This window comes from Gymnodraco acuticeps, unplaced genomic scaffold (genome assembly GCF_902827175.1).
Source record: "Gymnodraco acuticeps unplaced genomic scaffold, fGymAcu1.1, whole genome shotgun sequence".
Taxonomy (NCBI): domain Eukaryota; kingdom Metazoa; phylum Chordata; class Actinopteri; order Perciformes; family Bathydraconidae; genus Gymnodraco; species Gymnodraco acuticeps.
Genome location: NW_022992150.1, coordinates 1,666,906 through 1,694,238, shown reverse-complemented (window position 1 = coordinate 1,694,238; position 27,333 = coordinate 1,666,906). Strand labels below are relative to the sequence as shown.

General features: G+C 39.4%; 1 protein-coding gene across 6 annotated transcripts in view; it reads left to right on the top strand.

The window, feature by feature from the left end:
- Positions 1–4,987: 4,987 nt before the first annotated feature.
- LOC117538474 (connector enhancer of kinase suppressor of ras 2-like) overlaps positions 4,988–27,333 on the top strand; it is a 33,999-nt gene continuing 11,653 nt past the window's right edge. For 3 of the 6 annotated variants that reach the window (XM_034204202.1, XM_034204204.1, XM_034204201.1), the window contains exons 1-9: positions 4,988–5,480; positions 9,547–9,710; positions 15,261–15,463; positions 16,605–16,692; positions 20,437–20,478; positions 20,574–20,693; positions 22,811–22,870; positions 23,020–23,088; positions 26,121–26,267. In XM_034204202.1, the coding sequence (XP_034060093.1) occupies positions 5,417–5,480; positions 9,547–9,710; positions 15,261–15,463; positions 16,605–16,692; positions 20,437–20,478; positions 20,574–20,693; positions 22,811–22,870; positions 23,020–23,088; positions 26,121–26,267 (957 nt within the window). In that variant the 5' untranslated portion in view covers positions 4,988–5,416. Of the gene's footprint in view, positions 5,481–9,546; positions 9,711–15,260; positions 15,464–16,586; positions 16,693–20,436; positions 20,479–20,573; positions 20,694–22,810; positions 22,871–23,019; positions 23,089–26,120; positions 26,268–27,333 lie in introns of all 6 variants that reach the window. The other 3 variants (XM_034204200.1, XM_034204203.1, XM_034204198.1) reach the window with 1 other exon arrangement.

Below are 27,333 nucleotides of genomic sequence, written 5' to 3'. Positions count from 1 at the left end.
CTATCTACAGATACATATTAAGCCTGACAAAGTACTTAACGTCTAATATATTGCATGGTTTGTTTTGGAACTTGACAATCAACTTTCCTGCAATGTTAACTATGTTGAAGCACTTATTTTAACCGATATTATACATATTTATTATACTCTTATAAGATGTATGTAGATAGAATAATACATGTGCAGAATATGACAGTTTATGGAGGTACACACATATTGATAGATGTCTTGTAATGCACTGTTGAGGAACCTGCTGTGACCCAAGTTTTGCATTCATTGCATAACTACACCGTAGTTGTGATATGTCAATAAACCTTTGAAAATCTTGAAATCTTGAAAGTGATGTGCAAAATATCAATTATATACAGTCTTTAATTAACGATTAGAGAATAACGAGTAATGAATATGCTTTATACGGATCTGCAGATAAATATTTAGTCTTCTCAATCAAATATCTCTCCTGATTGTTGGCACTTGACAATCACCTTCACTGAATTTTACTCAGGTGTAACTAAAGTCTGATTTAAGGGTTGTTTATATTTCACATCATTAATCCAAATCTGTAAAGTAACTAAAATAAATGTAGTGCAGTAAAAACACCACGTTAACCTTAAAGAAAGCCCTCAGGATTATAAAAGACCCCCATCACCCCAGCCACAAACTGTTCTGTCTGCTGCCGTCTGGCAGGCGGTACCGCAGCATCCGGACTAAAAACCACCAGACTCAGGGACAGCTTCATCCCACAGGCCATAAGACTATTAAACACCTGATATTTGAAACAACATCCATAACATTCATCTGGCTGCTACATAGAAATTATTTATCTAATATATCATATTCACAATGTAGTGACTGCTTTTTTGTCTTTTGTTTTCTTAGTTATGTTCTCTTTTATATGTGTGTGTTATGTGTAACGTTGCTGCCTTCTTGGCCAGGTCAGCATTGAAAATGAGATTGTATCTCAATGCTTCTATCTGGTTAAATAACTTTAACTAATAATAACTAACAAGTGATTGGAATCAAAAAGATTCCCATAACTTGTATATAGACTCTTATTGCACTATTTCTTCTGTGTATCTGTTTTATTGTGTTGCACTATTGGAGGAGCCTGCGACCTAAGAGGGGGTGGGGGGGGGGGGGGGGGATAGGACACGTTCGATTCCTGTTTTGAATAGTGTGCCGTCGATGGGTTTCATTCCATTTCAAGGTGCTTTTTGACGCTCCGTGTAAAATTCGCGCACTGCCACTCCAACATCCAATCATAGAGCTTGAGGACTGATCACGGGGTTTGTCAAGCTAAGCACATGGTGTAGTCCCAAACGATAGCTGAGGATTCTGGGTAGTGTAGTGTCTTCTGCCATCCAAAAACTCCGAAAAAATATTCATTTCTCCGAATCGAAGGGGAAAAATACAAAAGCATTGTACACATTTTAAACCAATCAATGTTGTGTAATTAACAAGGATAATTTGGTGTTTTTGAGTTGATGAGTAGTTCAGATATCACTGTAAAATCAATCGACAGTAAGGAGAATACTTACTTCCGGGTGTAAAATTCTCCGTTATCCAATGGGAATGGACGCTCGTAATACAATAAAGGGGACATGATCATTATCTTTTAAATAACGTTAACTAAACGGAACAATCTATTTGACACAGCTGAAGCTCTGGCCTTCCTTAAAAACTAACTAATTTAATAAAAATCACAGTTGTATTACACACACTGTTTTTTGAAAACAAAAATTCGTAACTAATATAATTTTTACATTCTGACGAAAAATAAAAATTATTATGAATACAAATAAAATAAAAGAAGTCTCCCGTGAGTTACTACAAGCTATATAGTAGATTTTAAAAACGTTTTATAGAATAAAAGCTCACTGCGGGACGTTGTAGAATGCGTGTGTGCACCACGACAAAAGAGCCTCATTCACTTTACATTGGGGTTTTTTGCGTGGTGCCGACACGTAAATGTAGCAGAATGCGTGACTCTACCACGCAATGCGGTGTTAAGGAGTCGTGGTGGAGTCACGCATTCTGGTGAGATCAGGTTGTTTTAACAAATCATATTAAATAAGCTGATGACAGAACTGTAAACTGAAACTTTAACAAAATACCTCTAAAATACCTATCATTAACCCAGGTTTGTATAATTGAGTTAACTCTGTGTGTTGCTGCTAGCATACATAATACCTGACGTGGAAAAGTTACTCGTGGATGGGGCCACAGAGCTACTAGAAAGACAGTCGAAAACGGTGCATTTCTCCGTCTGAATGTGGTGCACTTTTGCAAGATGTTTGGACAAATTGCTCGTGTTACCGCCCTTACATGCTAAACTCTTATTGCACTTTTGGTAACGAGCATTGTCCACATCGAACAGGTAAAGTTTAACCACACCTCGGAGCGCGTTCTCTCCGCCATCTCCTACGTGTGTGTGTGTTGCTGCATGTAGCAGCCGCGTGTGTGTAAACTGCTCCGCCCTCTCGCAAGCAGGCGGGGGAGAGAGATCGAAAATACTAAAAATAATCATTTTGCAGTCTTTTTGCATATTAGAAACGGAGTTGGCGACACTAAAACTGCAATATAATGTTTGTGTAGCAATAATACACGTGACATATATTTTACATGTCTCCAGTACCGATAAAAAGACAGCTAACGTCGGAGCTTAACGGTACCACGGTCTTTAATAATTCAGCCCCGGGGCCCGTTTAATACCGGGGCTCGGTACCCATCCCTACTGGTCATCAGGGGCGGACTGGGGGGGAAAAGTGGCCCGGGAATTAATTGACAGACAGGCCCACTTAATGCGCGGCATGTATCGGCCGGCCGGCGAAGAAAGTATGTTACTTAACAAAAAATCCTATGCATTTAATGTTATTTTGGACCATTATTCATATAGTAATCACATTACCTGAGCCCTTGAGTTGCCTAAGAAAAATAGTTACAGCATATATTTAGTGATTTTAATGTTAACAGATCTTCGATGCAATAACAGTTGGACCCAATTTGCCTGACTTGACACATGGAATAAAACATGGGCGTAGGAAGCATCCTCAATGTGGGTGAGACAATTTAACAGGGGGTGTGGGCAGATGGTGGACCTCACCTCCTCTAGGGGGGTCCGGGGGCATGCTCCCCCGGGAAGAGATTTTTTTAAATGTTGAAGTTAAATGCATCAATCTGGTGCACTTTGAGAGCAAAATTAGGGACTAAATCTATGGCAGTCAGTAGGGGCCTGGACTGTGAGCCGTAGGGTCGCCGGTTCAAGTCCCCGACCAGACCTACATTTGGAGTGTGGACTTCTACTTGGAGGGGTCCCAGTTCACCTCCTGCCCTGCCGTGGTGCCCCTGAGCAAGGCACCGGAAATCCCCCTTCCCCCCTCACTCCCATTGCTCCCTGGGCGCTGTACAATAGCTGCCCACTGCTCCTAGTACTAGACTCCTGGTACTAGGATGGGTTAAAAGCAGAGAACACATTTCACTGTGTGTGCTGTATGCTCTGCATGTGTGACCATTAAAGAGGTTTCATCCCTCCCAATTCTTCTTCTTCTTCTTCTTCTTCTTCTTTCTTCTTCTTCCTTCTTCTTCCTTCTTCTTCCTTCTTCTTCTTCTTCTTCTTCTTCTTCTTCTTCTTCTTCTTCTTCTCCCTTCTTCTTCCTTCTTCTTCCTTCTTCTTCCTTCTTCTCCCTTCTTCTTCTTCTTCTTCTTCTTCTTCTCTCTTCTTTCTCTCTTTCTTCTTCTTCTTCTTCTTCTTCTTCTTCTTCTTCTTCTTCTTCAACACCCATATAAAACAGAACTGTAAACAGATTTACTTTTTCTTTCAACATGTATTTGAACAGCAAGTGGAGGCAAAAGTGACTGCACCCAAAACAATAAACCTGCTAGCTAATACAGAATGTGGGCAACACGTTCTTCTCCACAGCCGCGTAACCTCTGAGTCAGACGTCACTTCCCCCCTTTCTATGCTACGGGTACAGCCGTAAATAAATTTTATTTTTAATTTTTAAATGTGGCCCTCCGGCCCACGCACAGCACCGGCCCACCAGGGAAACTCCCGGTATTCCCAATGGCCAGTCCGCCCCTGCTGGTCATTGTGTTGAATGAATGAATTGGTGGCTCAGGTTGCATGTTCTATATTGCTGTATATATTATGGAGAAAGAATGTATTGTTTCTGCAATAAGTGCTTATCGTGCTTGCAGAAACAAAGTTGAACGAGTGCAATCGCTTGTTGTGCTCCATATAAACATCCAGAAAAACTATTAAAAACATTCCCTCTTTCAGACCTGGACCCAATCCATGGATGCAATGCTCCCAGCTTGATCCATTCACATTTTCTATGGCTGTGAAGCCAATGATGGGTCATGTCCTTTTTCTGGCATTGACAACTCATGGGTTCTTTGTTGTGGTCTGGTATTGTCCCACCAGCACAGTTCCTTAAAAGACAGATCTATGGACAGTGACATGTGTGAAGGATTCAATAATACCTAAAGGAATGCGGTTGCAAAAATATCCCTTTCTAAGCGTGATGGTGAACATATAGTGGACTTCAGGAAACAAAGGAACACGAAAGGCCTCTTGTTTGTTGTGGGTTACTGTAGAAACACGGTGCGGAATCGTGCCCACTTTCTACATAGGATTTATAACAAAATACATTAATTATTAATGTCTGGAGACCATAGACTTAAAAAAAAAAAAACATGCATATGAATATTGTATTCAATGCTTTTCTGCTACTAAATCCCCCAAAATTATACACACTTGTCTTTTAACATTCTTATAAATTGTGCATGCTCATGCGTGAACTGCAATGCAACATAGTTCTGCAGCTCAACCAAGCTGTTTATGTACTGGACTGTTTTTATTATCAACATTCATAAACTGGATGTCATTAATCCCCCCTGCCTCTTTATGTGGCACTAATCGCCCCTCATACAACACACTTCTCACGGTGAGGGCTGTGACTCCATGTCTGTGTGTGAGGGAGGATGCTCAGAGCGAACCCAACCTTTCCAGACATCAGTATGAAGTGACAGTCTGTGCGTTGTTTTCCTCCGCACTGGATGGTACTGGGATGTATTTGGGAAGGGGGGGTCGAGTAGCAGCGACCCACCAGCATTACCGCCACTGAACCTGACATGAATGACAAGTAAAAAGAGCTCTTTCAAGCGAGCAAACAGCGCAGGAATGTGCAGAAGTCCGCCGGGCTGCACTCGGGCTTATCAAAGCGATATTTTGGACCTTTTGGACCTACCTCGTTTTGTTTGTAAACACTCAAACCCACCACAGAATAATTTTGAGGGCCATCTGATTTATCCTTTTTAATTTCTAATTGTTATTCTTAAAGAAAAAACATTTTCCGAGGGGGGTGGGCGTGTTTGGGGTGTTTTTCTTTTGTCAAGCGCGAAGACAAACTTCTCTATGGCACTGGTTATGGAGCCTGTGAGCAAGTGGAGCTCCAGTCAAGTGGTTGACTGGATGAAAGGTAAGGCTTCAGGCACGATGTTAGCCGAACTGATCTCACAAACTGCAATATCGCATGAATACAGTCTTCTGCTGCGAGTGGAAACGCATTTAATCACAGATTCACTCGAGATGCCAAAAGGGAACAAAACACCTGCTGAGCCTCGGGTTGCTGCCTCATCGGCATGCGGCTGATAGAGGCTTTTAATTACATCCTTGAATCATTGATCGATGTATTCCTGACTGTTTCAATCTGTAGACGACTTGTCCTTTCAGATCAATTGTGCCTCTATTGTGTCCCTCGGTGGTTTGTTATCGCGGGGCTGGCTCGCTGGAGGCTGGGAAACATAGCAGAGATTCAGTAGTTAAAAACACAACCCTTCTCACTGGATCATTCTGAATCCATGTTCCAAGTAATCGGTTAAGGGTAATTTCTGCTGTCTAGAATAAGAGCTATTATAGCTGTACATTGTCAAAGCCTACAGCCATCTGTGCCAAATGTTTATCCACAGATGTTCTAAGACGTTAAGAAGTCACAGCTGACAAGTATACTTAAATAGTCTTAAAATCCACTGATGAACTTTAAACCCTGGTATAAGAGTATACCAGCGCTGAGCTCAGGTTTAGTATTATTATAGGCATTTATTTAGTATAAGAGCATCTTGTGTAAGTTGGAAAACATTTTATATTTGGGAAACACCCAAAAGACAAAGAGGTTTGAACACAAATATATGATCCAATAACAGAAGCATTCTTGAGGCCAACTGCTCTCCTGATGGAAAGTGATGCTTTTGTATGAACTGAATGGAGGCCTAGGCCTATATAATTGTATATAATTCCTTTATACGTTTGTTAGGTATATTAGATGAGAGGCTCCTCAGAGGATAATCGTCTGAATATGTATAAATATCCCACACAAGCACACTGTCAGGGCACATACAACTCATTAGATTTTCTGCTGTTTGTCTGTTTGCATTACAAAATGTTTGCCTCTGGAGGTCTGTTATTATCAAATGTGCAAAATGCAAGTCTCTGTATTTGTCATTATTGTGATTTTTTTCAGTGTGTGTTGTTAAGCAGAGCCACATGCTCACGTGTCAGGCCACAGCCCGTCGGATGAAACATACACATCATACACATACATGTGTTCTGCCTCTCCACACACACACACACACACACACACACACACACACACACACACACACACACACACACACACACACACACACACACACACACACACACACACACACACACACACACACGTGCAAACACACACACATGCAGGCACTCTCTTAGTCATAATTCTAAGCCTGTGGGCCTTTTTCTGCTGGCTCAGACATATTAGGATTGCAGAACCAGACCTCTCTTAGTATGAGCTGTGTGTTACAAGTACCTGATTCTGATGCTTCCTTTTCAAACAAGGTGTTTTGTAAGTTTGCTGGCTCAGTAAAGTATATGGCTTTATCGAGGATTTATACAGACAAAAGAATGAAGGGTGATTTTGTAGGTAGAGAAAAGCAAACAACCTAAGAGGACCTGTAAATAAGCTGGTAGTAAGAAATGTAGGGAGCGAGAAGCGGAGATGGCATATAAGAGAGGGCTCTTCAGTGTCCCACATCCAGCAAGTGGAGCAGAGAGGATTCTGTGCCCAGAGCCCAGTAATGGTAATTCAAAGTGAGGGACAGAGAGTGCCACAGAGGGAGAGAAGAGGGAGAGGGGGGGTTCAGTCTTGTCTCCCATCCAATCTCAGCTCCTCAGGACTGGCAGCGTTTTGTCGTGAGCATTCACAGGTTCAATTATTAGCATAGCGCTCCATGATGTCACTGGAGGCCAAATAGGGGCACCCTGTGACCTTCCCACAATCCCACTCTCCTCCCCCCCGCTGGTGTTTTGTGTGAGCAAGACCCCAGCTGTGACAAAGCCTCTCTAAAGAAGAGATTCTCGTCACAAAAGAGAGAAAAAAATCCCGCTTTCACTGAAAATGTGTTGTGAAACTACTGCGTGGTATCTGTGCAAACACATGATGTGTTCATTGTGTGTTTTACTGTCATTGATAGTGTGTGTGTGTTTGGAAGCGCATACTTAATGCAGGCTTAGTATAATCTCTGCTCTTCCTGTCAGTGTGCATTATCATAATTCATGTTTTGTGAAGTATATCAGTTTTATCTTTTCTTTCAGTTTTGTTTCACTCAGTGACAGTCGAAGAAAGTGATCAATGACAAGTCGGATTAACAGGAATCCATTTTTGAGATGCTAACAGTGTTTAGTGTCTCTTTTACCTTATATTACCAGTGGATTATCTAGAAATGAGATCAGGCTATGTCAGAGCTGCACTTTTAATTTCTCCTCAACGTGCCTCATAATCTGACCCGCATATGACATGGACAGGAAAATCCCTTAGTGCAATCAGCAAAGTGTACTCCATCTAGAGAAGCTTTCCTTTAAAATGGTGCTACAGGAGGACAAGTATGAATGTATTTCAGATTGAAACTTTTGCATCCATTAACAGCATCAGTGTTAATCTCTTAACTCCCCCATATCATTTAAAGTAATACTTTTTATTCATAAAAAATAGTGCTACATGGTGCTATTCAATATCATATAAACATCTCAAATCCCATGGGAGTTTTAGAGTTATTACTGATGAACTCAGCATGTCGGCTAGATCTCTGCTATCTGCTATCATCACTCTTTGGAAAGCATTGTGTCCTCTCTTCACACATTTCTTTATTTGGTCCAGCGGTCAGGGAGTACCCCTGCCAAAACCCTACTTCAAGGTTTCTATAGCAACATGGGGAATACTTCATTGACATAATGAGTCTCAATTAACTTGGTAAAGAGGCTGATTAGTTAAGCCTTTGCATTTGAGGCTAAACCATGAAACTCCCTATGTTTCCTCTCCACCATTTAGCTGCTAGCTAAACCCTGATCTGAATGCTTGATCAGGTTTAGGGAAAGCTCTGAAACGCATGTATGTAAAAGGTCTGCGGCGATGAGAAGACGAGATGAGCAACGAGTTAACATTCAGAGCACTTTCTGGTGACATGTATGGTGAAATGTGGTTTATTTACATAAAATGGATTGGAGCTCACATGGTTGATCAATTAATCAGTTCCTCAATAGACAGAAAAGGACTATTTTCTTCAGTATTTGAAGACGTACCTTGGGGCTCTCCGAAATTATGATGGGCATTTTTCACTACTTTCTGACATTTTATAGACCGAATGCTTAATCACACAATGAGCACATTAATCAACTATGGGAACATATTTATATTCTATTTCAGCTTAATTGTGTGTTTGATGATATGAAAGGGAATGCAACTGCAGAAAACATTTTAGACTATTACATTTTTTTTTAAACAGCATCCAATGTTTATGGTTTCAAAATCATTTATCACTGTTAGCACAGATTTAGAGCTAAATATGTTGTTAAATATTATTAACACTTACAGAAAATGCAGTCCAATACAATGCTACTGAAATGACCTGTCTGCAGATAACATGCAAGTTAGGTCAACATGATGGTATTTCTTGAGGTTTTTAGTCATGTTGTTGTATTGGATTCACTTTCTAAGTGTTCCTGAATGTATGACTATGACTACCCCCCTATTGCTACATGTGTTAGCACAGTTTTAAACCTCTGTTGAATAGGTATAAATCAGTGCTGTAGATGGCTGATGCAGAATCAGACTCTGTTAAAGTCTGCTCCTCTTCATCAACTGCGTCACCAAAAGACTTCACACCTGCTGCAGCAGTGAAAGATGTAACACTAGCTGAGCACAAGCAGCCTTGTCTTAGTTGAAAGCTTTCTCTAGTTTAAAGGTGAAACTGCACCTCAAGACTGTTGAGGAGGAGGAATCTGTCAGTTTTCTTTCTTGACACAGACTGTTTCACACTTAAAATACAACCTGTGCTGCTCACACTTTACAGATATCGACACATTATCCTAACAGGAAAAGTGATATCTAGCCACAAAATGCAAATGGGGGTTTCACAAGTGCTCTGAAAGTCTGATACTGCCAACAAACAAAATGTTCATGTTGTGGAGCTGTACTGAACGTTTTTCCTGTGTGAATCCCTCAGGCCTGGACGACTGCCTACAGCAGTACATCAAGACCTTCGAGAAAGAGAAAGTAGGGGGGGACCAGCTGCTGCGTATCACCCACCAGGAGCTGGAGGATTTGGGAGTGTCCAGAATCGGCCACCAGGAGCTCATACTGGAGGCTGTGGACTTACTTTGTGCTCTGGTGAGTCCAAAAATCCCACACTGTCCTCCCACTACTCTGTACTGTCACCTCTCCTAGACCACTGCTGTTTGAAAAAGTTTCTGTAGCACATTTTGATTCCTCCTCAGCTTTTGAATACAAATTAATTGGATTAATCCCAACATGTGGTGTCAAGATTAGTCTATGTGAGATTTCAACTGATAGTGTTAATTGATAGAGTTGTTTTATAAAGTCTGTTACTCATTTTGCAAAATCATTTCAGGAATAGTTCTAATTTTGATTGGGAGAAATGCTTAAGATTAAATCAAGCACAAAAGGGCCCCCTTAAGTGATTTCTGCTGTTACTCTTAGAATCGCAACGTTTTGTGTGTGTCAGCACGATAGTAGACTGCTGTTGATGATATGGCTAAGGTGCTAGTCAGTAGTAAAAGTCTAATATCAGCACAGATTGTAATACTCACCCCGGGTCTCACTGCAGCGACCTCAGACTTGTTTTACCTTGTGATTCAGGTCAGCAGCATCACAATGACACAAGTTTTTTTGTTATCATACATTTTTTTATTGCAACATCTTCAATTTGCAACACAGTACAGAAGACAATTCAGGTTGCACAACATTTTGGATTAATTCAATCCACAATGACACAAGTTAAACACATTTTGAATAAACATCCTTTTCAGGAGTCTCTTCCTCTATCAAGGCACTGTAGTTTCTGAAAGAAATAAACTCAATTCAGTCAAGAACAGATAATTAGGTCAAAGATTTATTTGTTTTCTATCAGGGAGAAGCCTTTACCTTTTCTCCGATTTGAAAAGTTTGGGATGATTTTTGGTTGATTAATGCTTCTGCTAGAACACAAAAGTTCAAAATTCAAACGCCAGTATTGGGCTGCAGACGAACATTTATTTCATAATCGACTAATCTGCAGATTACATTGTCATTTAATCCTCACATAACATGACATGAGGATAATATATAACTATTTCACAGAACCTAATGTGACTTCAAATTGTGGGTTTACAGTAAAATTATATAAAAGCAGCAAATCCTCAAATTTGAAGAGCTAGAACTAAGCAATTTAACACTTCACAACTTTTAAAAGGAGAAATTTAACTAAATGTCTATGTAAATCCAAATGAAAAGCTCTTTTGTTTGGTATTTGAGATTATTGTTATTTTTAAATGTATGAAAGTGTGTCCTTTACCTGCTGACCCTATTGATTAATTTCTCAAGATGCTGAAATGTCCCTCTTGTCAGACTCCTATTTTGAAAGTAAACATGGATGTTAATAACAAACTTTAATATATATATTTGCTACCCTACCAATATTCACAACTGTGGTGGTGTTGAGAAAAGAAGATAGGAAAAGTTGATAAGATGAATGCATTTCCTGCAGAAAATGCGTGTGAATCATAGACTGTATATATAGGTGTGAATGCTATAAACTGTGAACATTTGTTGCTGAATTTTGCTGAAAAAGCTGAATATGTTATTAGTTGAATGGTCTCTGTAGCTGCTTTTAGCTAAAAAAAACAAGTGTGTTGCTGAACTTAGCGGAGAAATGCAGAAAAGGGAAATGATTTGAATCAAATGGTTACAGCTCAATTGCATTGCAATGACTTTGTTGAAAACTTGAAATTGAAATGTTAAACTGGAAGAGTAGGAAAAATAGTGAAGAAGCTTAATATTTAAAAGAAAATGTTTTAAAAGGTATAAACAACAACAACATGTATAGCCTCAATGTCCTGAAATAGCTGAATAAGTTAACAGTTGAATGGTTTCTGTAGCTGAAAGTAGACTGAAGGAGTTACATATCAGATGTACGTAGTAGTGAATGAATGTGTGATAAGAGAAGAAAATAAAGTAAAAAGGCTTTGAAAAGCATCAGAATATTTTAACTGCAAACTTTTCAACTAACTTGATGGCGAGTGATCTGTCGCCATGGCAACGGCATTTGATAAAACCTCATAATACGCTTAGATGTGTTGATGGCTGCATCGTTACCAAACCTGTGAAGTTTTGGGCCGTTTGGAGCATTTTCACTGAAGTTATGAGAAAACCGTTTCATGGTGAGGTATTGTGTTGCCATGGCAACGGCATTTGAAGAAATCTCAAAACTGTCACGTAGATGTCTTCACGGCTGGACTGTTAGCCCACATGTGAAGTTTGAGCACCGTTTGACCATTTTCATATAGTTATAGCAATATCGTGTGTTATGGCAAGGGATGCGTTGCCACAGCAACAGCTTTTGAGGAAAACACACTATTGGCACATAGACATGTTGAGGGCTGGACCATTAAACATTATCTGAAGTCTGGTGCTGTTTTGACCCTTTTCATAGGCGTTACGACAACATCGTGGTTTTTGGCGAGGGATGCGTTTCCATGGAAACGGCATATGGTGAGATGTCAGATTTGGCGTAGAGCTGTTGAGGCATGGACCGGTGATATACAAGGGAAGATTGGGGGACGATCGTGTCAATTGGAGTTACAGCGACATTGTGTTTAATGGCGAGGGATGCCATGGTAACACCACATTATGTAACATCAGATTTTACGTAGAGCTGTTCAGGGCCACAGTGTTAACCATCATGTGATGTTTGGTGGCGTTCTGAGCATGTCAGTTGGAGTTATGACATCATCACACAGGTGTTTGTGTTTGAGCTAACACATTATGAAACACCTGTGCTTGAGCCCAGAGATCAAAGGTTTCCATGGTGATGTGCAGTAATCAGTGAGAGGAGAGCCTTTCCATTGATCTGAATGAGAGATAAACCTCTTACCTGTGAACGTTTTGTTGAAGAACCGTAGCAGATATCGGTGACATTTCAACGTGTGAAGCGTCTCAGGACCCTGACGAGCATTTAAGTCTGCTTTTTATGTTCTTTCGGGTCAATAATGTGGCATTTTTGGCAGTTTTACCAAAGGTTTGCAGCTGGTGCTGTGAGGAAAGATGACGCTGCATTTACAATGGGCCTTAACCTGTTAAGCCCCAAGCCCCAAATCGCAGCATCTGCAAGAAACAGCGTGCGGGGGGAAATCGCAGCATCTGCAAGAAGGCTTCTTAACATTTAAAAACCTATGAATGTGTCATACCCACTTAACGGGAAGAAACTCAGCTATCAGACAATACTAACAATTTTTAGCAAAACGAAACATAAGGGTAATAACAAAGGCTCTGAATTAGCCCTGAGCGAAAAAATGCTAACACACTTAGCACAGAACTCACGTTAAAATACCCTTATTATTTATCATATCTGCACAAACAAGATATCGATTAGCAAGCTGATATTGCACAGATTCGACAGGTATTGGTATCATTACTGACCGATCCGAACTCGCGACACGAGAAGCTAACAAAGACATCACACCACGTAGCCTTAGGTAGCCAACACGTCTTACCTTTGTTGTTTTCTGATCAAAAGTTGTCTTCAATGGCATTAAAATGATAAAAACGCTGCTGAAGGTTAATCCATAGGTTAATCCAATAGGCGCGTTCACACCGCAGTACTTTTCCCACTTTAGTTCCGATATATTTCCAAAATGTCGCGTTCACACCAAAAAGAGCCGAAACAAAAATTAGTTCATGAGGATCTTTTTACCCCCTTTTCCGTCCCTGCTGAGCAGATACTTTTGTGGGAGAAAAAGGTTCCTATGTCTGATTGGCTGGGCGGATTGCAAACCACGCCCCGTAAAACTCCCAAAAAGTTTTGTGATAATAATAATAATTTAAATTGTTTTACTATGTTCAATCTGAATTTCCTTTAAAATAAAAAAAATCTATATTGATTCTGACTTTTCTACAACCAACTCACAGGTTTATCCTTGCTTTGAGAAAAAAGATAATTAATTTACCCCTTTTAGAAGGGAAGTTATTGTCATTTGTTCTGGGAAAGTCATTTTCGAGCCTGAGACCTGAAAAACAGGCTTGGGGCTTTACAGGTTAATGGAGACACGTTGAAAGTTGTTGTCACTTCATGCCCTCAAGAGGCATTTTGTTTAATTTTTTTGCTTCATTTTTATTAATTTTTTCAATGTAGGTTTTCTTACGTTTTTCATGAAAAATTATGTCCAAGGAGTATATGGTTTGGGAATTATGGCAGGTTTAAAAAAAAAAATTGTGGGTGAATTTCAAGCACTCCTCTACCAGTCCAAATAGAGAGGCGTAGCCATTACTGACAGCCTACTACCAGGTAAATACACACTTCTACTTGTATAAAACTGACCTTTGTACGATTAATACTTCATAAAATACTGCAGATCCTTTATCTTATCTCTTTCTAATCTACACACATACAAGTATTTAACTGAAGTTACACAACAATGTTGTTGATACAGAGTTGGAGTTTATTCACACCTCACATACTACAGTGGGTAATGTTTTCAAGAAACATTGAACAGTGCTGCCACATATGACACAGGAAAAAAAGAAAAGACTCTGAACCCTTTCTTTGCCATTATATAAAAATAGTGTTGCTACAAACGTATAAATTAGGCTTACTAATAAGACAACTCAGATCTGAAGCTACACAGGAATCTGCTGCCAAAGTGCAATAAAAAAGACAAAATTAATAGAATCAAACAATTTTTTTGTTGCATTTTAGTAGAGTATAAAAAGAAATGCCTTTTAAAATAGGATGCAAGCAACACTAGTTTCTTAACCTGAATTGATAATAGACTATAATCAATTTAAACAGAACAGATCTTAATGTTTGCATTCTTATACCATTTTGTACAATAATTATAAATGAATAAGTTCAAACAAACTAAAACTTAGTGACTGTATTCGCCATGACACAGGCAGTCTTTTGTTTGTACTAGTTTAACTTTTGTCTAGTTTCTGAACAGATATGAGGAGCTGTGAGCTCTGAATGCTAAGAGCTAACGGCTGTGTTGTTTTTCTGGGGCGCTCATTGAAAATGACGTCACGGCTCCGTTTACACTGCGTTACTATAGTAACTACCCCAGTTCCTAAACTGTAATGGAAGCGCAGCATTAAAGTGAGCCGGGCCTAATAAGGCCTAACCAAACCGAGTGAGGCCTGCAGTGGAAACGCGCCAATAGAGAGACTGGATGGAGATTTCATGGACTGAGGTCACAGATGCAATCTGAATCTAAAGTCCTCTCATCCCGCATCGCTGCACAGGGGGCCTTGCTTCAGCCCCAAAGCTCCTTATGTAACTGGGATTTAGCTTTAAGTATCTCCGGCACTGCTGTATTGAATATGATTAGTGGACCCTCCTGCCGCGCCTCCCCTCTCGAGAAACTAACGTGACAGACGCTGACTGGCCTCCATGTGCATGTACCCGGGTAATGATTGCTCTGCTATCCCTCCACATGCAATGTGACAGATGGAGGGGAGCAGGCGGGGTGAATGGGTCAGTGGTTTCTTACCTCATGTGGCAGCATCTTCTGTAGTGTGACACAGTGGGCTCCTCTGTTACTATTTTTATTCACAGAGCAATGTCATGACAACAGTTGTCTCCGAACTGGAGCAATTCCTGGAAAACGGCAAAAACAAACACTGACAAACTGGTCAAACAGATTGGGTTTACTTTCCTCTCTTTTCTAGAATTATGGGCTGGAGACTGAGAATCTGAAAACTCTTTCTCATAAACTGAACGCATCTGCCAAGAACCTGCAGAGCTTCATCACAGACAGGCGGCGCAGCGGCCATTACGACGGCAGAGCCTCCCACAAGCTGCCTAACGACTTCCTTACCTCCGTGGTGGACCTGATTGCTGCGGCCAAAAGCCTTCTGGCGTGGCTGGACAGGTGAGATTTGCGAAAAAGTGCACCTGTAATACGTGTAATCCTGTTAAACACATGTGTCTACACAGGGATTAAAAGATGCAGACTGAAACACGGGCAAGGTTTCCCCTTTTTAGTTTTTATATTTGGGTGTTACAGTAGCAGCACTGGTTTTGGCTGATAAAGTCTCAAATGTTGTACCATCATGATTGAGAGCCTGACATGCAGTATCTAAATTAATCTTGGATACTTACTTAAGATTGCATTTTCAAGCAAAAATAAAAACTCTGCATTGGACTGGATTTCATATGATGGATGGTTCAATATTAATTTTTCAAAATAACTTCAACATAGCACCTTGCATTGGTTCATGTAGTATTTTAGGGGTGCTAGTTATTTTTTTTACCACCAACAGACCAGTTTGTTTTTCATGTTATGTCCATAACCAATCAGCTGACAAGAACAGATGAGTAACGGCCTTATATAAGAAGACTTTGACAGAGTGGTAAAAATGCACTGAGCAAGTCTATTTATATTTTTGCTTTATCCCTTTGCTTCTCAGTGGGATTGTGCCAACGTGTGTTTTCATCTATTTGTGTGTGTGTGTGTGTGTGTGTGTGTGTGTGTGTGTGTGTGTGTGTGTGTGTGTATGTGTATGCGTCTGTTTTGATCAAATTGGAAGTTGAAAGCACACAATATTCAAAAGAAAAGACAAAGTGAAATGCTCTTTCTTTTCCTATGTTGGCAATTAAAATCTGCAGCATCTATTTTAATAAAAAATTCAATATCCAATGTTGCATTTTGCTGTTTAAACATGTAATTTGCTTACAAAAGTATTTACCATTATATGAAGATACTTTTTTTGTATACTATATAAACATTTAACACTTGAAGTTGTTTATACAAATGTTTTTACAAGTGGATGATAAACTGTACATATGGGCCAAAGTATAACTAATATTATTCTCATAAATCGGACTTTAAATGAGTAAGAAAAAACCTCCAAAATGTGGATGAGAATGAAGCAGTCATAAGGCCTGTGTATTTGTATGCGTGCTGATGTTCACCATTGCGTGTTTGGAAATGTTCCCTCAGATTTACCAATGATTTAGTCTCAGAGGAAGAATGATCTAATGGTTCATTCCAGATGCTTGTTCTTTTTCAGATCTCCGTTTGCTGCAGTTGCAGATTACTCTGTGACCAGGAACAACGTGATCCAGCTTTGTCTGGAGCTCACTACAATTGTACAACAGGTAAATACATCATGTAATATAATACTGTTATGCAACTCAACTTTTTTTAAATTCAATTTGTGATTAAAAAACCTCCCATAGACAAGAGTAAACTGATTCCCCACATGAGTATCATAGTAATGCCAAAGTGCTGGTTTTTAGAAGCTTTAGTAAAGTTTGGGTACCACTTTACAATAAGACTACCCTTATAAAGGGTTTATGAATAGTTTGTAATTCATTTATTAATTAGGTTGTGAACACTTTTTACATCATTAATAAGCTTTTATAAGACATGAGATAAACAGGGCAACTGTGACCGGTTGCTTGCCAAATAGTGAGCCCACATTTATCTGTACTGCTAAGCCTTATATTGGCTACCTAGATTACTTTGTCTTCTTCATCAGCCAGCATCCTGGTATCTGTTGCTCACTGAGTTGATTCCCCGCCTTCCATCTTGATGTTTCTTGGCATCTCTTATGACCATGTATGAATGAGTTACTAACATTTATAATTGGTAAAAGGGAGCTTTACTGTAAAGTGTGAAACACATCACCATTTATTAATGAGTAACTACCATTTATAATGGGTAAAAGGGAGCCTTGCAAATGCAAAGTAAGATGCAAAAGAGCCAAGCAAAACATTGTATTCACACATGAAGAAAATTAGGACATAAAGTAATGACTGTATAGTATGACTGATACACATATTTAAACATAAAAGCTTTTCTCAGAGATAAATGAAAGACTTGGTAAGACGTAATGGTACTCAGACTGGAAAGGCTTTGTGTATATTCTTGAACAAGCGTCCAAGCAGTCCATCAAGGTGAGTAGAGCCAAGCCAAGATGACCATTCAAGAACCTTGAGGCGTTCCTCCAACAAACTCTCTGTACGGTTTCCTCTCAGTCTACGGACATGTCCTTTGACGGTCGACCAAGCTCTTTCTATACGTTGGGTATGACTGCCTTCTGGGGGTTCACAAACCACCTGCTGTGCTTTATGGTGTAGTGGTTGCACCCCATGTTACTCATCACTCTCCTGTATGCCCTCCACTCATCAGTCATGATGCTACTTCCTGACTTAACATGCCGTCTAATCAGAGGGACAAGGTGGCATCTTGATAGTTTCTCCACTAGATTCAACACTAGTCTCCGCTTTTTGCCTTTAACTCCCATCATTCAGAAGACCCATTTCTTCCTTCTCCAGGTATGTCCAAAGCGTCCATGTGCATACTAACAAACAATAAATCATAACATCATCTTAGTTAACAACAAAATGCATACAAATTACAGTAAAAATGGTTGCACATCATGTTTCAAAATGCCCTACTTATTTATTAGGTGCATTGTATAACATAAGTTAAGGATAATTATACAGCAATGGTCCATATTGATTTTCTTTATTTTTTTAATTCTCTTTTACAAGAAAGCCCAGTCTATAACTGCCGAACATAGGAACTGGGTACAGTACCTTCTCCCAGACACAAATACTCAAATAAGTATCAGCATTGGTGTTACCAATGCTTACTATTTATTTGATACCAATTTGGTTATACAATTAATAAAAATAACAAGTTTTGGGTTCGTTCTTGAGATATGACTGTGACGTTAACGTGTAAGCTCAATAATGAACTCCAGCTCAACCAACCATATTGTAATATCTAAGTAATCATTTTGAAATATGACATTCATATTTATAATATACACACATCTTATTGTGAGGTTAATTTCACATGCACTAGGCCGCTCTTCAACACTACTTTGACGTTAGCTTGTCTACATAATCGATCATAGCAAATTTAAATGAACCTTATCAATGCATAAAGTTACCTACCTAATAAAATATCTCTCTAACTTACAAAGATGACCACATTTTGCTAACCTCAAACAGAAGCCGTTTGTTCTACAGTATTACCCCACTTAATGCTTAACACTTCTCTATTACATTTGAACTTGGAGGCTACGATTAGCATCGTTAGCACAGATGTAGCTACCACTTGCTTACATGCTAACCCAAGCCTTAACATTCATTAACGTTAGCTGACTAAAAACACAAGCAACACATAAATAAAGTACTCGAATTTCACTTACCGTAAAACTGCATTCATGCACCGTCTGTTTTAAACGTGGAGCGAGTCACAATAGTCCGATATAAGCATGAAGAATAGTCCACAAGGCACCAGCACAACAAACACAGCAGAGTTCAAGTTATCCCGGATGAGTTGAGCAGGCAGAGCCCCTGTAGCATCACGGAGATGCTATCAGAGCAGAAAGCTAACAGCAGCAGCCACTTGACAGACCTGTCACTCAATGGGACCACGCCCTAATTTATGCATAACTTTAAGTCTTAATATAACTTAAACTAATTATAAATGTTAGTAACTCATTCATAAATGGGAATGTGTTTTACACTTTACAAGGCTCCCTTTTGGCAGTTATACATGTTAGTAACTCATAAATAAATGGTCATAAGAGATGCCAAGAAACATCAAGATGGAAGGGGGGGAATCAACTCAGTGAACAACAGATACCAAGGAAGCTGGCTGATGAAGAAGACGAAGTAAGCTAAGTAGCCAATATAAGGCTTAGCAGTACAGATAAATGTGGGCTCACTATTTGGCAAGCAACCGGTCACAGTTGCCCTGTTTATCTCATGTCTTATAAAAGCTTATTAATGATTTATAAAGTGTTCACAACCTAATTAATAAATGAATTACAAACTATTCATAAACCCTTTATAAGGGTAGTCTTATTGTAAAGTGGTACCCAAACTTTAGGGGTTTGCTGGCTGATGAAGAAGACGAAGTAAGCTAGGTAGCCAATATAAGGCTTAGTCATCTTGCCAAATAGTGAGCCTGTGTTGATGTATGAAAACTGGTTTATAAATGGTTCTTAATGATTAATAAAGTGTTTACAACCTAATTCATAACCTAATTATAAACCCTTTATGAATCCTTTATAAGGGTAGTCTTATTGTAAAGTGGTACCGTGTGTCTCACTTAATGACTTCAGGTCAGATAACCATGGATGTACAAATATTCTGGTTTACATAGATTACTAGATTACATATTTAAGATAAGATAAACCCCTATTGATCCCCGTAGGGAAATTCAGGTGTCTCTGCAAAACAAAAAGGCATTGCAGATCACATGACATTTTACAATTCATCACATGTTTTATTACTGGTACATCTGTATTTGGCCTAAACATGATGATGAGTACTAATAGCCCTGTGCAACCCTCCAGAATCTGTTAATAATGACCCAAGTGATGTTTAATTGGTTTTAGGATGGTCTCTGTGGATGAGAATGTTTATATCAAGTTAAGAGCAAAATGTAAATAGGAAAAATTGCAGGTGGGAGTGAAATAGGGCGATAGGGAGAGAGTTGAAGGGCTGAGAATAGGAGAGAGAGAGAAGAGAGAGAGAGGAGAGAAGAGAGAATATGAGAGATAAGAGAGAGAGAGAGATAGAGAATAAGAGGAAACTGCGTAGAGAGAGTGAGAAGAGGAAGAGAGAGATAGGAAAGTAGAGAGGAGAGAGAGAGAGAGCAGAGAGAGAGAGAGAGAGAGAGAGAGAGAGAGAGAGACATGCCTCCGCATTGATGATTCATTTGTTTTGTGTTTGTGCATGCCTGTGTGGGAGTGTTGGGGGTTATAGGTGCCAAGCTGCTCGGTTTTTGCTTAAAACCACCTACAGCAAAAAATGCCAATAATAACTCCATTTTGACACATTCTCTGGAGGTAACAGTGCTCTCTGAATGTTCCCCAGGAATGCTCTGTGTACGAAACCGAAAACAAAATCCTGCATGTGGTGAGTCTCTGACTTTATTACACTGGATCCGATGTAAATACATATTCAATGCCCGTTCTTTAAGGTTTTACTCATCCCTTATATGTCCTCCCCAGTGTACAACTCTGTCAGAAGTGTGCGACCAGATTATCGCTCTGTCCTCGGATCCCATGGTGTCCCAGGCTGCACATCTGGAGGTTGTGCAGCTAGCCAACATAACATCTACTGAAGGACTGGTAAGGCTATCCCCGTCAGACTCAGACAGATCACCCCAAAATAGTACATATTTTCGTTTTACAAGTAGTGCTATTTAGTCATCTAAATTTATGAGTTGCCATTTGCGAGCTGTTTCTTGTAGGAGCTATTTATTTTATTTTTGAACTACACTCGCCATTCGCCAACGAGTAAGCATTAATGAGTGGATGCACGCTTTCTTTTGCGCGGTGATACGGTTTCCGATCGCCATTAAATTCCATTAGCAGAAAGGCAAATACCTCTAACATTTGGCTACCCGTGCCCAAAAAATATTGATTATTAAATAGATCTACAGGTAAGAAGAAACCACAAGGTGTAATTACCATGCTAAGTACCTAATTGATCATCCTACCCATTAGAGGATGCTCTGTTTTAAATACCAGCCTGACAAATTACAGGAAAATTCCAAGAAATAAATTGCAGTAATCACAACAATATTATGTAACAATCGTACAAACCCAATACCCTACCACACATGTGGTACGTGCCTATTCAATTATTATCTTTATTACACTTGAGTACACTTTTATTAAAATGTTAAATTGTTTTTCAGGTTTGATGAAATGAACACAGGCAAAAGCTACCAAAAAAGTAAAGTACATATCTACTAATAATGATGGATGGTGGAAAAACTAATCACAGAAATGGCAAAGCATGAGTTTGATTCAAATATGGCAAGTGCAAATGATCCTGCAGCATGCATCTCACTCACTGCAAACATAAACAATTCAGTTGCTCAATCACTAATACTAACCTTGCCTGATTTGATTCTGCCAGCTTTATCAGAGTATGTAAACCTCTACAATTTTGGCAACATGGAGCACACAGGCTAAGTTGGTTGAACTAAATTGTAAAGAATAAAAGAAAAAATATTTGTTGATATACTTCTAAATATAACAAGTCATGCAAATACTTTTGGTTTTGTTGCACATGTTTTGAGGGATCTGAAATATTAGACGAGATATAGAAGACATCTTAACTCCACATTTTCTTTGGTTAATAAGAGCCCTTGCTGTTCACGGTTTTCATCCAGATGATTCGTGGTAGCATTCAACGTTTAAAAACGAGAGAGTAATGAAAAAAGACATAAAGACGATGTTCTGCTTTACTGTCCAGTGTCAAATGAAGCTCACTGTAGCCGTCCTAAAACTAGGTTTTTCCTGAGCTTGTGGGCATATGAGTCAGGTGATAAAATGCAACATAGAAAACATGTGGTGAAAAAATGAACAAAATAGAAAATGCTTAAATTAGCAATTGCATGCAACACATGACGAATACACTCACTCTGGGGACAAACTGTAGGCTCTGGATTTAGTGGCAGGGACATCTCTTTTTCCCACCACATTATAACTATGAGCTCGTGGTTGGACTCCATCTTCCCACTGACCTATACTCAGGCACGAGCGCCCTGCGCGGGGCCACAATAAAAGCCCCACCCCCACACAAACGCTAGCAGGGGGCATGGAAGTTCTCTCATCCGTTCAGTGAAACCTGAACACAGCAGTGGACCAAGTGGCCTAAAATAAACCTCTTACACTCATCTTGAAGACTGGCATGCTGCTTCTGTGTATCTGTGTGAGAGTGTACATGTTTACTCATGCACATCTGTGTGCGAATGTGTGTCTGGGTGTGTGTTTGTATGATTGTGTGTATACATCTTTGCAAGGCATTTTAGACCCCTTTTAGTGGGAACTTTTAGCTCTTATACAGACAACCGTATTTGCAGAAAAATAATCCTCCATGTTTGATTCAGTCTCCTTTAAAAAGCTTTGAGTGGATTCACTACATGATTTAAATCATATTGTGCCTTTTTATGTTTGAAAATATTATTTAAGGACCTTTCTTTTGTCATTTTAACATTTGCAAAGCCAAGCTCAGTAAAACACTTTTGACTAGCACTGCAGCTTAATATATATATATTTTAAATAATTGAGACAAATCAAAACTCCTACTCCTATCTTGCACTACGAGCAGATTAACACAAATGGATTGCAATAGCCCTGGTTTGTTCTGCAAATGGCTGCAAATGCATTTAGTTAAAAGAGCCTTAAGTTTGCTTTGTGATGTAATCATTTATATTCTTGCTTTCTTCCCTCAGGGCATGTATATCAAATCAACATATGATGGTTTGCATGTAATCACCGGGACAACAGAAGGAGTAAGTGCAAGCCTCTTTGTGTTCTTGGCCTCACTGCCCATTCACTTGTAGTTTAATTTGTGGAGTGAGGTGTGCCACTTATGGTCGTGTCACAGTAAGCTGTGCCGTGAAATGGAGCTGCAGTAAATGACTCTATGTCTGTCCATCAGTCTCTGGCTGACCGCTGCAAGAAAATCCATGCTGGAGATGAAGTCATTCAGGTCAATCTTCAGACAGTGGTAAGGCCATTATTTATTTGATGTGTTTATTATATTTACTGCCTAAATTATGTCCATTTTGCATTTGAAGATTGTTTATCCAAATACCATTTTGTTTAATACCATAACATTTCATTTAACTGACTCTTTTATCATAAGTCAATGAGGATACAAACTCGGCATAGCAAGAATCAAGCAAGTACATTAACTTTAAATAAGCCAAACCTTTTAAGTGCTATAAAAAATAATATATATATTTTTGTATAATATGCTTGTTTTGTAAAGAACCTGCCTCAGATTGTGTATGCAGTTGCAGAACATCCACAGTTAGCTCTTCTGGAGCTGTTCCTGTATAAGTGGATGGCTGTAGTGCCTCTTATAGGTCGTTTTGTAGGATGCGGATATTTATCTCTGGTTAAATGTGTTTATTTGCCCGTTGGAGGGTCCGATGGATGGTCAGTTGAAATCATTGAACTTGTGATTACATGAGCACATGAGTCCATCGAGAGGTACCTGCTTAGGGCCCTTAACAAACCCCAGACAGAACACTATAGTAACGTTTAACCTCCCAGATACCCATGAGGCACTTACACAGGTGTATTTATCATTAATTACACCCCTCCTCAGGACCTGGTGGCTGTGTGTAGACAGTGCTTCTTTGACATTCGTCTAAAATTTGAAATAGTTTGGTTGCTCCTATTAGAGAGGGACAACTTTCAAACAGTTAATTTTAAGCACATTTCTGGGTGCATTTGTTTTAAATGTAGTTTTGTTTATATAATATACATAGTAGAGACATAACAGGAAGACAAAAGTGAAGACTGATGGGGTATGACATGCAACAAAGGTCCTTTGCTGGGGATCTTGCAATTCATTGTTGTACATAGCATTGTACAAATTCAGTGGAAATGAAAGCTTTTGGTGGCGCACTATTTAAATACTGCAGCCTTTGTCTGAAATAATTGCTACTTGTGTGTGCAACAGCAAGACGAATGATAATTACAAAGCTCAAGTCAGGTTCATTTCAGTCAGTCAACTCACCCACTGAATGCAACCATTTTTACAAAGAATAAGTGCAAATGCAGAGTTGAAATTGATGTCAAGACTCTTTCATCTCATTGAAGCACAGTTTGAAGGCTGACTAAAGCAAGAGTGCGGAGGTGTTGTTGCATTCTCCTCATGGGGAACCAAAAGATTTACACTGGATCCCAACGGACCTTTCCATGGCAGATCACTTAAACTGTCATAGCAGGAAAAGCACAGGTGTAATTCATTACGTTAATGATGAGTCAGAAGGCTCGGCTTGCACAAAACCAGTCATGATTTATGTTATTCATCTTTGATTGGCAGCAGCTTTTCAACTCCGCAGCTTCACTGACATCAGTTGTCTTGTATCATCTAATATTTATTCATGTTTGTTACTCATGTATTAACTATGCAGTGAGGGTTATATTGTTGTACTTGCTGTATGTTGTTATATTCGGTGATAGGTGTTGGTGAAGAAAAGATGTGTGCTGCAGAATTTAGCAGCAGCTGAGTGAGTTTGACAGTTTAAGTGGTCGATGATAGCAATATGAAAACTGAGTAGACGTGTCCGTCACATCACAAATGCACTGTCACTCATAATGACGGCCATAACCGGCTTTAACATTATTAATACATTTAATATACTGTGGTCTAAAGTTCAGAACACATTCCTGGTGTTTAATTGTTTCTAAACATCCCATTAGTGGGAGGCATTAGCTAGGATGAAACATTTGGAGAAACATGTCGATACTGTTTTGAACTAGACGTGTTTGTTGTGGGAGACAGTCTAAGAAGGATCATGAGAAGCAATGAGTGCTGAGGTAAGGAGTTGCATCAACCAAAGGAAAGTAATGAAGGAAAAACTCCTCCCAGACAAAAGCTGCCTTTTGATTAACACTCAAAGTGTTATATCTCGTGTTGAATAAGCTATTGGGCACATGATTGAAAGGCTGTAAAAAAAGAATAAAGACTGCATGTCAGACATAAATAACTCTAGGCAGCAAGAATAGATTGAATTTCTGGTGCAGGTCAATAAATGAGGAGGGCTTCAGACACATTAACAAAAAGGATGGTAAATCTTGACACTGCAGTGTTAAAAAAAAATCCCAGAAAGGAGATTAAAGAAAGAAAAACCATTGGGATGACGTTTTATGTGAAACACATTTTAAAGAATAAAAAGTATTTACCAAGGCAAAGCAGTAGTTAGTTGAAAAAAAGAAGAAGCTACAAATCATGGGTTTTACTGATTCAATAAACACATTTTATATGGTCTGACACAGCAAAACATTTTTTATCATAGAAGCTGCCTTTGAGTATCAAAGTGTCTGTTTCAGCCTGTCGGTATATTTTAATGCACTTTCTGTGTGAAGATTTTTTGTGTAGTAGTTGCCAAGGTGAAAAATGACTTGGAAAGGAACAAAGTGATTGCTTGGTCAGTGCCCGGTTTCTCAGGCTGCTCTGAACACATAAAATGTACTGAGACCCGGAGCAGTCAGCCAAGCAAGAGAGGATATTTTCTTCCCCAAACTGAACATGGCATATTTGGTTCAGCTGCAGACCGTGTTTCTCTGGGCGAGATGTTTTTGTGCCAAATGTCATAAAAACTGGGTTAAAGAATATTTACAAGACATGCAGCTGTACATAACATCGGGTTTACCACTTCATCACAACGCCTGCAGACGGATAATACGGGAGGTGTACAAGATGCCCTTCAGCACACCACTCTGCATTTCAAAACCTCATCATCATCAAACTTAGAGGCTGTGCTGCAGTTTACAACCATCAAGATCTTGTCTATTATTAAAATAACGACCACAACAGCATGAAAGTAGGCTGGGCATAAAAAAGGCTATCCAAGACATGTGTGAAGGAAAACTTTTTGACACCTAAGTATTTAAAATGGCAACTGGAGTGAATGTACATTGAATCCCTGTACTAGTCACCTACTGGATGTTCATGTTAAAGCTTGAGTTACGGGAATGCCTGTGTGTCGAGAAATCACTCATCACACGATTGTTGTTTGCTAGGTGGGCTGGCAGCTGAAGAACTTGGTGAACTTGCTGCGTGGGGACCCTGCAGGTGTCACCCTGACGCTGAAGAAACGCCCACAAAGCACGCTCACATCGACCCCTGCGCTGCTCAAGAACATGAGATGGAAACCGTTGGCCCTGCAAGTATGATGACCACTTTCATCCTCCACAGATATGTTTGTGCATGCCTGTTGGTGTGTCAATATGTACTTGTATGTGTATATCTCTGTATTTCGGTCTGTTAAAAAACTAAGACCCCAAAGACTCTGGACATTAGACATAGCAAAAGATCAAGTTTTAATAGTACAAAGTGAAGATTGGGTTCAGAGAAAACATGGCCCGTGTTGGATCTGACCTGCGTTTCTTTGCTCTATTTCATCCGCTTTCTTTCCCTTTCTTCTCTTGGGACTGTTTTAAATAAAGAGACAAAAACAAAGAATTATCTTTAAAAAAAAAAAAATGAGAGCGAGACACTTCTGGCAGAAGCATGTTTTGTCATGCAGTGGACAATTTTGCTTCTGTTATTTTCAGAGTGGAAGGAAAACATCAATTGTATTCTGACAATTTGCATCACTGAGCCAGAACAGTTTTCTACTGAAGGGTTTGTTCTTCTATTATTTAAGATAATGCCTTATTTTCCTATTCAAACAGGACATTTAAAAAACCTGATAAACAAAAATGATTATCAAAATACAAGTAATTAACTTGGGACGTTTCGTAGTGTTAATTACACTATTCTACTGTTGTGTCTCTTCTTTACTACCACTTTGACAATAGGGTGCAATCAATTATTTTAACAAAATGATCCCTAAATCTTATATTAGCTTTGTAAAACATATCCTTTTCAGAGAGTTAATTGTTGCTATGGGTTTTGTACTGAATTGCCCAGGTATTCTTTTTAAAGCTTCCACTTCCTTTATGTGGCACTACCTGCTACTAATTGGTTGAAGTTTCCAGTATAATTCATTCACAATGTGATATTTCAGGCCTCAGTGGCATCTGTTGTCCTAATTCGGCCAAACAAAGCACATTTTTAGGACCGTGCGACTGAGCCAGAATGAGTGGAAATGAGAGGGCTGCGTATTAATGGAGCCCAGCCTTTCTTTGAGTCCTAGGCCAGAGAAAATGTTTTCTCCCCCCTGAGGCCCAGAAGCTCTGTCCTGCTCAGCCTCCTCCCCCTTCACTACACATCCTCATTCTTCTTCTCCAC